At 38.8% G+C, this 12,059-nt stretch overlaps 1 protein-coding gene across 2 annotated transcripts in view; it reads right to left on the bottom strand.

The window, feature by feature from the left end:
• ROS1 (ROS proto-oncogene 1, receptor tyrosine kinase) overlaps positions 1-12,059 on the bottom strand; it is a 112,535-nt gene that overhangs the window by 53,513 nt on the left and 46,963 nt on the right. For both annotated transcript variants that reach the window (XM_060030557.1, XM_060030556.1), the window contains exons 19-25: positions 8,814-9,031; positions 8,326-8,486; positions 7,800-7,944; positions 5,006-5,268; positions 2,991-3,054; positions 2,475-2,677; positions 681-886 (exon numbers count right to left, since the gene is read on the bottom strand). In XM_060030557.1, coding sequence (XP_059886540.1) covers positions 681-886; positions 2,475-2,677; positions 2,991-3,054; positions 5,006-5,268; positions 7,800-7,944; positions 8,326-8,486; positions 8,814-9,031 — 1,260 coding nt within the window. The remainder of the gene's footprint in view (positions 1-680; positions 887-2,474; positions 2,678-2,990; positions 3,055-5,005; positions 5,269-7,799; positions 7,945-8,325; positions 8,487-8,813; positions 9,032-12,059) is intronic.

Below are 12,059 nucleotides of genomic sequence, written 5' to 3'. Positions count from 1 at the left end.
TTCTCAATAAATGTGTTTGCAACGAAAGCCTTGGACTATAATGACCTTAGGCATTGTATTAAATGGCTCATTACTGGCTCTAAATATGAAACATATTTGCATACTTTTCATCAACACCATCTCCATTCCCTTCCTCTCAAGTTTGTTTCTGTTTCTTAATACTAGTTACCAATCTAGTTTCAAGATAGACTATAACCATGCTTATGGCACAAACAAAATATAACTCTTCAGCCGGAGAAACTGCTATTCAGTTGCTGAATGGAGGCCTTAAAATTAATCTCATAAGGACATTAATTAAAGATGGATGAGCCCAGAATAGCATTTACTATGGAAAACATGCTTCCTTTCTATCTCCTGCTCATTTCCTGCTGCTGTCTCAGTCCCCTTCTTGTCCTTACCAACTGGGGATATTATTAAATTCACTGGTATAAAAATATCCTTTGGTTTCCCTCTGGTAATTAACCTAACTTTAGGTTAGTGGAATTGTCAGTATGGATTAATTTTATATATTGGTGGTTGTAGGCTCATCATTTATATGTAGAATTACTATAAGTTAACATCAAGAACATTAAGTATCTTACTGTCCCAACATTGACTCTAATATTAAACCAAAGATACTACATTAAATATGTCTATGTCTATTTCATCACAATAGAAACAGACACTCACGCTTCACATACCTTAAGAAAGGATATACAGAAAAAGAGATTATTGTTGAATTTCTGTTGCAAATTTTCAGCTTCCTGGGATACTTCACCTTGTTTTCAAGATCTACATCAAATATTTGCATTCCATTTTGTGATTCTTTCAGCACAAAGTAGAGGTGCCTTGAAATCCAGTCGATTGTAATAATTGTGATATCAAAAACCAGTGCATCTCGGAAAATCTTAACAACAGGTAGAAAACACAGCCAAGAAGATAATGCTCATTTTCTTCAACTCTGAGGACTTTTTTTGTAGTCACTCGATTTCTTATTTACTGCACTTCTCTTCTGTAATCCAAAATCTCGGTAACTCTGGACTGTGTGCCACTGTAACACTGGTCCTCTTCTCACACTGTATATTTTCCCTGGTTAATTTCAACTACCATGGCTTCAACTGTAATCCATAGACCGGAGCTACAAATTCACATCTTCAGGCAAGATCTCTCATTGAGTTACTGCTTCAAATATCAAACTGCCTACCGAACATCTCCAAATGAATGATCTCAGAAAACAAAATTCATCACCCCACCCCCCAAACCTCCTTTTCTCCTGCATTTTATATTTTTATGGATTTCCAACACTCACCTGAAGAGCAGTCTCGACAACTGTGGTTGCCCCTTGACTTCTTCCTCCCATTACTACCCATAGCCAATTAGTCCCATTTTAAATATCTCCTGAGTTTGTCCTCTCCTCTCTTACCTCGGTGTCTCTCACTTCCTGCCTAACATTTCCTGTCTGGATTCCTGTGATAGTTCCCGACTGCCTCAGACTTAACCTTCTCTTCTTTGCTAACAGAGAGGTCTTCCTAAAACACACCTTCTCTTCTTTGCTAACAGAGGGGTCTTCCTAAAACACTACTTGATCATGTTAATGACCCACTAAATTTCCTGAATGGCTTGATGTTGGCTTCAAAATTGACACTCATCTCCTTGGCACCGTAAAGAAGGTCCCTTATATTTAGGCTCTTGCCCACCTCTTCAGCTTTACCACCTGCCTCTTACTCTGCCCTGACCCCCACCTCCATTCCAAGCTCCTAGTTACAGCTCCCCGAACAGGCTATGGCTCTCTGGTTTCCCGGACTTTGCTGCTCCCTCAGCTTTTCCCCACATTCACCTGGTTCATCTTATTTGTACCCAAGATGTCTTTCCACTCTACCACCACCACCACCACTCCAGCCTGGATGAAGCATCCTTTCTCTGTGATTCCACTGCGTCCTGCCCTCAGCATAGCACTTACAGTCTTCTGCCTGTCTTCTCCACTAGCTAACAGTCAGTGAATACCTACCACATTCCAGGCGTTGTGCTAAATGCCTTACATGGATTAGCTCATTAATCTTCACCCTAAGATGAGGGACTATGCAACCATAGTGGTTAAATAAGTTGCTGGTGGTCACAGTTCTAGCATGTAGTAAAGTCAGAATTAAATTCTAGGTTGTCAGGTTTCAAGGCTCACCCTCTTAATCACCATGCCATACTGTCTTACCCTTGTTAGACTAATACTAGACTGGATTTGTTCAAGGACTGTGACGTTCTGTTTTCCCTCTATCTCAGGTAACACAGTGCCTTAAGCCCAAGAACTGTTTGCTAAATTAAGCCTGAATCACATCTGCACAAAACATAACCTGAATTCATTTGTGACTAAATATACAACATCTGTCCTTTTCAACCATTCTAATCTTAATGGCTCAACCACTGGCTCGTCATTTTCATCACAGCGTTGTGTGATATGCAAATACTCCACTTCCTTTCAGAAGAATTACATAGCGAAATACCTCAGAGCTGGACTGATTGTGCATGTTGAGGAGGAGGAGTGAGTCTCCCTGAGCATAGTACGCCACTGCGTCATCAGCTGTGTAGCCCATGGCACCAACGTCGCCTTCTGCCAAAAGTGTCCATACAACTTGATTTCGATCCATATCTAACAAAACTATCTTGTTGTCAAAAAAAGTTATGAGGCATGGAAATGCACTGATCTCTAAAAACAAAAAACAAGTAGATAATGTGTATGAGAAAAAGAACTTCAGCAAAATCCCTTGATTCAACATCAGGCCATTCTGAAATCCGTGAGTCTCCTTTGGACTCATTTACTACACCCGTCTCAATGATTCTGCCTGGGTGCTCTAAGCCTAGGTTTATTCAAGCGTGTTTGGTGATGATGAAAATCGATTATTTTATTTGACTTTAATTTCAGCTCAGAGATAGCACTTGGGTATCCCTGAGAATACTAAGGGTCAAAAATGTTTTTAAATCACTAGTTGTTATTTGCACAGGTTTTAGATAATAAATACCTGATGTTTTGGACTTTACTATGTCAGAAAATGGTCCAGGTCCTTTGGATGTGAAGACTCGAACCTAAAGAAAGAAAAGGATACAAAAATGTGCATTCAAAGTGTCCTCAGTGACAACAGTTAAGTTCTGAGACTGATAAATTATTGAATGTTTCATTTCACAATTATGAGATATATCATGAATAGGTTCAGTTATTCACATCTAAGTATATAACAAAAAATTACTAAGAGAAAAAATATTGTCCCAAACAATTTTTGGTAGGATTGTTTTGTCCAGAAAAGTACAAAGTAATGGCACAAACCTCTATTGCAAAAGATCTGAATTTCTATAAAACGTCTTTAGCTATTTCCAAAATTAAATTACATGGAACATTTAACAGAAACAAAACCATACAGATTATGGTAAACTTCCACTTTATCATGAAATCAACAAGAAGCTTCAGATAACTAAATTTACTGTACTTTTTTAAAAGAAGATTTATAAAAAGAAAATAGTAATTAACGCTTATATTTGAAAATGAGTTGTGCATTTCAAACCACTTTTACGTATATTATCTCTTTTGATCCTCACAACTACTGAGAGTAGAAACTGGACAGAGATCATAATTAGGGGAGGCAACCTATCCGCAATGACACATGTAGAAACTGGCATAAAACTAAGTCTTCTGAGGTCTGTATGCTTTCCTTCCCACTGTGCCAAGCTGCGTTCTAACAGCAAAGTTTTTTTAAACAATTTTTATTACATGTCTCTTATTATATAATAATTATTTCCACTTCCAAAACTTGCCTGCGTTCTATAGCCTAAAAGAAAATTGCCATCCATAACGGTGGCCTTGAAAGATAGAAGCTCAAGTGCCCTCTCAATCAATGAAACATCGGATTATTTTTATTATACTTCTAGAATTAAATCTCTTTTACTATATTCTGTTTATTACTATCTGTGTATGGTGTGCGTGCATGTGTGTGTGTTTATCATGGTGCATATATATATCAATCAGTCTTCACTTTTGCACCGGACCGTGTTAAGTCAAACTCAACGCCTATACATGCAGATCACTTTGCAAAGCTCTGTGGTGACTGAGATTTGAACCAATATAAACATATAGGCAAATACACTTAACCAGACTATTTATTTAACTGGAACACACGTAATTCTTAACAAATAGGAAGTGTGTGTTATCTTTAACTTTTATGTACAACTGTTTTGATTAGTATATGTAAACCTAATATATTATCAAAATAATTACAGAATTAGAATTTTACAAAAGGAAAATAGATCCTCTGGAAACTGCAAATCTCTAAAACACTCCCCAAAACATTCTGTTCCCCAAAATGAAATGGAAAATAACTCTAAATATGTACAACCTTGTCACCAACCTGGTATATAATGACGATGTGAAAATCATCAGGCTATCTACCATAAGGGGAAAGCTATGTCATATTATATTTAAAATGCCAAAATAGGTGGCAGTCGTTTTTCCTTTTGACTCCTACTCTCTCCGACTTTCTCCTCTTTCCGCAGCCAGGTGATAAATGTGAGATGTCAACTACCCAGACCCTCAGCTTTTATTTCCTTTAGTAGCTGCAATTGGGGGCGTCCAGATGACTTCCAGCAGTTGATGTAATATAGTGGAAAGGACTCTAGAAGCTAGACTGTAGCACACCACTTCCCAACCACGCAGCTTTGGTACCTCACTGATACACCCAGGGACATGGCTTTTGCTTCACAGTGTGAGGATCAAATGAGATCATGAATATAAAAGCACCTAGTGTGGTACACGGCCTATAGTGGTGGGGCCAAAAAATAATGTTTGTTCTGAATCTGGAAGCAAGAAAATTGTCAAGATGTCCTTTACCCTAGCTGTCCCCTCTCCCTTCTGTACCTTTGACTTGACCTCTGTGATCACAGCGTACATGAAATTATTGACAGAGCGGCAGAATTCTTAACCTGGTCCTTTAATCCACCTTTTGTCTACACTATTCAGACCCCTGTATCCCTGTTTTCACTCTCATACCTGGAAGGCAACACTGTACTCAAGACTCATACCCTCAAGTTGAAAAGACATCACTGAGGAAGTGACATTGACAGCAATCCAGTCTTTGAATGTTTTGTTTGTGTCGCTTTGGTTGGATATTTGATAGAAAATTTCGAATCTTGTTAACACACCATTTTCGTGCTTAGGCTTATTCCACCTAAATTCCACCACAACTTCATTCTTATTGTGGTATTTGTCACTTGGTAATATAAATATTCTGGGATTCTCTGGTGCTGATGGAACTGAAAATTAGAGACACAGAGCAGAAAACAATACAAGGTCAACTTCTACCACTCATGATGAGGGTGCAGAGCAACTGAGTAATAGATATTTCTCATTCCTGACAGTTAAGGTATATCTGTCTTCTTAAAGATCTTCAGGAGAGAATATTCCATAGATTTCTTCAGGAACCTATCCTGATATTTCTGCAACTCTTCCTTTTCTCCAACCCAAATCCTACTTACTACCACTGAGGCACACCTTTCTCATCTGTGGTCTGTGTACATGGAAGCTGGCTAGTTCACCTTATAAAATACGGTATTTACTCTCACTCTGGAGGCGGAAATGGCAGTCACCAGGAAGGAAGACACTATATCCCGCCTTCAGCCAGTTCCGGGTGTAAAATACAGCATATCCAGGATCTAGGCCCTCTCACCGTGAAGCCTCTCTGAGAGTATGGCTTAGTTGTTGCCATCTATTCTGGAGCCACATCAAGAAATTTAGCCTCTCCCAATCCTTAGTTAATTTCCCTCTCTCTCTCTCTCTCTCTCTCTCTCTCTCTCTCTCTCTCTGTCAATCAAGAAAAATTCCTCTGCCTGATTTCCAAGTCATTCCATCCAAGACATCCCTCTTCTTTCTTAGGATTCCTCCATAGGTCCCCTCCCACTCTGCCGCTCCAATCACATTGCTCCGTAATGTTCAACACTCACATCGTTATCCAATCCGCAGACCTTCTTGCATTGTATTTACACGGGATAAACCTCTTCTTGCTTCATGCCTTAGAGCCCAGCTAAAGTTTCCACTCCCCAAAGGCCTTCCCCAGCCATACAAGCCTGCATGTATGGCCCTCTCATAAGAATGCTGAGAGGCAGCCTGATAGAGGTGAAGGTTTCATAGCCTGCTTATTCACTCTATGGCACTGCTACTCAGTTGTCACTGTCTTTATTTCTTTGATCATTAGCAGCGTCTGCGTTTATCTCTCTACTGTCTTATGAGCTCCGTCAGAGAGAAAGCACCTTTTCTTATTCCTTATTAAATCCCCCCAAATCTAGTAAAGGACTGGCACAGTAAATGCTTAATAAATATTTGTCAATTTGAATAATTTCCAACTATATTGTAAACTCCCCGAAGGCAAGGGCCAAATCTTATCCTTTTTCCTTATTTCAGAGTGTTGATGGCCCCTAGCCCCCAGTGCATCCCCTGATAGTCAAGTCCATTTCCACAGAAGAAGCCAGCCAAAGCTGCCATCCCAAGACAATCTCAAAGAGAGCATACCTGGATCCAAATGCTAACTGCTCCACAACCTGCCCAGGCTCCACTATGTTCCTGTTATGAGACTCATGGATAAATATTGTTGATAAAATCTTAACAGTTTAAAACAAAATTGCAACAGTGAACGTATGTCTGTTTATTGAGCTCTTACTGCCTGCCAGGTCCCGTGCTAGGAAGTTTATATAAATTAAATCAACATGATAAGATCACTTGCCAGTGTCTGCAAAAATGACTGAATGGAGATTTGAAGAAACTAGAGTGAAAAGTCCAGATTAAGCCCCAGCCCTGCCACTCACTAGCTAATTTACATTGGGCAACTCCTAGGCTTCCATTTTCTCTTAGCATAACCAAGATAATAACATCTGTCCTACCTACCACAGAGATGATACAATGATGTTAAGGGTCACTGAAATGATACAGTGATGTTTCTGACACATGATAGGGATGTAATAAATGTTTAATAAAGGAGTGATATATATAAATGTGCTTTGTACACTTTAAAGTGATATACACACGTAAAGGTGTGGCTAATTTCCTTTTTAAAAATATATTCCAAAGAAAAAATTTTTTAAAAATTTAGAGGGACTTCCCTGGTGGCGCAGTGGTTAAGAATCCGCCTGCCAATGCAGGGGACGTGGGTTCGAGCCCTGGTCCGGGAAGATCCCACATGCTGCGGAACAACTAAGCCCCTGCGACACAACTACTGAAGCCCACGTGCCTAGAGCCCATGCTCTGCAACAAGAGAAGCCTCCGCAGTGAGAAGCCCCCTCACCCCAACGAAGAGTAGCCCCCGCTCGCAGCAGCTAGAGAAAGCCTGCGCGCAGCAACGAAGACCTAACGCAGCCAAAAATAAATAAATTAAATACATTTTTTAAAAAAATTTAGACATCGATATTCACCTACAGAAGATTCTGAGTTACCATCTGTGAGAACACCTCCTGGTAAACCTGCCTTCCAGGAAATTTTTACTGTTCTTAAATCCCCTTTGTCTTTATGAAGCATCTCACAAATTACCTGAACCATGTTTCTGCATTATAGACATACTGTATATCATTACAGTCAAGTGAAACAGCCTTTAAAAAATCTTTGAGATATTCGTTAGGAATAAATTATGCAGATTTATTTTAATTGTGCTATTCTAATCTCCAAAGAGTCATTAAAGAGTATTGAATCTAAACACATCTGCAAAACTGAAAGTTACTTTTAAAAGTTATTAACTATCCATTCTAGATCATGAAGGTGAGATTCTGTCTTTTTTTTAAAGAGATTTTAACCCCTGTACCTGTTTCAGGTGCTCGGAGTGATAGAGATGTTTTGGGGCCCTTTCCCCAGTAGGTATAAGGAGTGACAGAAAGATTAAATAAGGCATAGGGCACCAGCCCTTCCACAGTAAATACAGGTAAAGAATGTTGTTCACTAGCCAGGAACTAAAATATAAGCACAAAACATTATTTTCTTAGGGAGAGAATCATAACATCTTTTATTCCTAATTAACTAAAATCTTCAACCTTTGGTTCACATGTAAAGTTAAACCTTGCAATTTTGGAAACACTAATGTTGGTAAATTCCATGTTGTTCCACGAGGACCAGTGTATCTAACACACCAATGGTTAACACTAACCACAAAGCAGTCAGAGACTGGCTATAAAAAGGAGTTCTCAGGAATAATCTTAATAATCAAATGCTACAGGAACAGTGAGGGAGATGAGCTTGGCTAAGTAAAGAAAGTGGCAAATCAGTGTGGGCAGGGCTGACACAGATGGTACACTCTGTTTGAAAAATGGAAGTTACTAGAACCAATGCCATACCTTAGAATGAGCACTAAATTCCACACTGTAGAAAATTACACCCCAATCCACTGCTGGGGAAGCATTCCAGAGGATTTGAAAACTCGAAGCATTTCCTTCAATCATAAATGAAGACTCTGGAATGGCATCTGGGATAACCTTAGGGGTAAAGGAAAAGTTCCCTATGGGATGAAAGAAACAATAGAGAAAGAAAGAATTTAGGATTATCAATTATCACAGATACATGGAAGATTAATAGAAATTACTAATAATTAGAACCAAAACAAAATTTTTCTTTCCTTTAACATATCCTGAAAATCATCTTTTTCTGACTGTTTCAGGCTGTAAATTTGGGTTAAGAGTCAAATGACTGCAAGCAAATTAACAGAAACTACTAAAGCCTTTTTTCCTCTTAAAACATAATTCTAAAGAAAAAAAAACCCCAACCTTAACATTTATGTAACAGAAAGTATGGAGAAGAGAGGTTATGAAGGAATAAAATATCGTACCTGGCAGAGGCTTGAGGGATGTCTGAATAATTGTGAACTGATTAAATTTGGCTGGTTCCAAAACAGAGACACTAGTTCTCTGATCTATTTCCTGAGCTGTAATAATCCTAAAGCCATTGATCCAGAAGAGCCGACCACTGTAGTACATCAGTGTGTTCTGGGAAATGTCAGAAGTACTCCAGGCTGCGAACTCTGTGATGGTGGTGTCCCCAGCAGTGCTGAAACAGGACGTCAATTAGTATTTCTGTCTGGAGTGGGGTAAGGGCTGGTGCATTCAAGTACTGGAGAGAATGTGTGTTTGTGAGTGTGTGTGTTTGAAAACAAAGAGAAAATACTTTGCAACAATAATTGTCATTCTTCTTAATTCCATATTAAGTTGATTTTTACATTTTATATGAAGTATACCGAAAGCAAATTTCCTAGGGTTTTTCTTATGAATGTGATATTGCAATAGCAAGAGTGTTACACAGATTTTAATAAATCCTTGTGATTTTTATCAAAAAAAATTTTTTACCGTACATCAAAGGCACAACCCATTGATTTGTTTCTCCTCATTGCATCATGCCTTCCTCCTATTCTTGGTTAGTCATCTTATTTACTCACCATTCTTTATTCTAGGTTGTTTAGTCCTTCACTTTATACTATTCACAACTGTCTGTTGCTTCAACGATACTTATCAACTTCCACAGCTTAGTCCAAATGCTCCGTTTCAGACCAGGGAATTCAAGGAAACAGACTATTGTTTTAAACTGCTTTTAAAGTTTTTTTCTCAATGACAAGGAATTTTATTTTAAAAATCTGCTTGGTTGTTTCTAAAATTACACCAGTTGTCTGGTTCTCACAATAGCTATCTCAATGTTCTCAGCCTTTTGGAGCAGTTATTTCACTTTTTTTAAATGATTTCTCTAAATTTTTTTAAAGTGTTGACATTCCCTTCTTTAGAAAAGTATGGCACTTAAAATCAAAATAAATAAAAGTTTTGTTTTGAGAGTTTCATAATACTTCCTTGAGAAAACTGAAACTACCTCCAAGGACCTGAGAGGTGTCAGACTTATAAAGAAAAAGTATATTCACTAGTACTATTCCCATAGTCCTTTTGCTCATAAAATAGTCTTTATTCATACCTACTCAGATGTGAAGGCAGCACCTGGTTTGCCTTTTGGCCTTTCACCCACTTGTCTAATTTTACACTTTGTCGTTTCCACTTCTCATTAGAACTTTCCAGTAACCTTGGTGAGGTATATAAAACCTAATTCCATATGGAAAGAAGCTCACCAAGCAGGATGCACTTGGCCTGAGAAGGCTGGCCCTTCTGGACCACACACAGAGCTGCTGCAGCCTAGATACTGTGAATGTGTTCATGTTAGCCTTGCTCACAGGTCGTTTGTTCAGCATTCCCAAAACAGTCCCCAGGGCAGAGATTTCCCTGCAGGGTGAGACTGGAGATCTTTAGTTGTCACTGGCTTGGATTGCCCCTCATTTCCAGCTGAAGACTCCTCTCCTGTAAATATCTCCTGGGCTGGTCGGAAAACTCTTGCCATCTGGTGTTCATCGCAATTTCAGCACAACTTCCTCACTTACAGGAGATGAGTACCTCAAACCCTTCAGTCCTCAGACAGGTAGAGCTGGATTTAAATCAAAGCTCAACAACAAAAAAATCATTAAAAGGTAAACCCTTCCATGAAGCATGAGCTGTGTATAGAGGTCAGCTGAGGTTACTCTACTGAGGGCTTACTCATTTATTCGTTCGTTCAGCAAATGTTGGGTGCCTAGTTCTGTGTTGGCCACTAGGAATACAGTGGTAAATAAGACAAATACAATCCCTGCCCTCATAAAATATACAGCCTAGCAGAATAGGCAGGTAATGAGCAAATAACTACACCATTGAATGGCACTGTAAAAGGAAAGGTAGAGTGGGCTCCTAAACAAGGAGACCTAATGGGGTCTGGTCAGAGAAAGCCACTCTTAGAGAACAATGTTTAAGCTGAGCCTTGCAATCTGAACACAAAGTAACCAAGAGAACTGGGTTTGGGGACCATTTTAGGCAGAGGGAACAGCAGGATGTAGGCTCCTTTGGAGCAATATACTCAGTCCTGACATGACTAAATATGCCTGAACTTTTATGACAGATGCGCCCTTTTCAACCTCCAAGACAGATATGTTGTTATAGATTATATATATATATGTCGGTAATAGATTCATTCTTTAATAAACCAAAGGGAATGGCTGTACATAGGAAAGGGAAGAGCAGTTTGAAAGGCAGCTTACAGTTGTCAAGTTCTGAATATGCTGAACGACAGCAGACAGCTAATCTCATCTCTACTCTATGCTAGAACTACACTGTCCAGTAATGTAACCACTAGGCCACAGGTGACTACTGAGCCCTTGACATGTGGCTACTACAATTGAGGAGCTGAGTTTTTATGTTATTTAATCTTAATTAATTTAGGTTAAAATTTTAAGCTAATATTTGATTTATATATTATGAATCATATGTATGATTTACTGGAAAACTTTAAATATTTTGTAAAAACTTGGGTACGTAAATCAACTTTTTCAATTGTAAATTTTATAAAATCTAACTGCAGATCAAGTATTTCCTATGAAAACTTAGTGTGCAAAATGAGATGTGCAGTACATGTAAAATACACCCAAGCTATCCAAGAATTAATATGAAAAAGGAATACAAATAACTCATTAATAATTTACCTATATGCTTTTACTTTTTAAAATGAGGCAACAGGAAATTTGCAATTATATATGTGGCTCACATTAGTTGTATTGGGCAGTGCTGATCTAGACTAGAGGTGAGGAACTTAAAATGCAGAAGAAGGAAGCTTGATTATATATTAGGAAAAATTTTCTGCTTGTAAGATGGCTTTGGAATCCCTGTCTCTATGTACAGCTTTTTTTTCCCCCAGTGTGATAAAAAGGCAAGTCTTACGTGGAGGGCAAAATTGCCTGTCCTTTGTGTAACCTTGTCAAGATCTGCTGCACTCCACTGGGCATGCAGACAAGGAAAATTATTAACCTTGAGATAAGGAAATGCATTTTTAAAGGAGAAACTTCCTTCCTCTATCTGGTACTGTAGTACTGATTTTTCTGGACACCTGAGGAGCTGGGCTCTCAACGCCAGCTAGCCTGTCCTCTGGAATGTACAGACAGAGAGAGTGAGCCGTAATCCTTCAGGACACTGTCACTTTGAACACTGTCTATATCTCACAGACAGATTCTTTTGACAATCAC

The sequence above is a fragment of the Delphinus delphis genome, chromosome 14 (genome assembly GCF_949987515.2).
Source record: "Delphinus delphis chromosome 14, mDelDel1.2, whole genome shotgun sequence".
Lineage (NCBI taxonomy): Eukaryota > Metazoa > Chordata > Mammalia > Artiodactyla > Delphinidae > Delphinus > Delphinus delphis.
The sequence above is the reverse complement of the archived record's forward strand: the minus strand, read 5'-3'. Positions and strand labels throughout refer to the sequence as shown.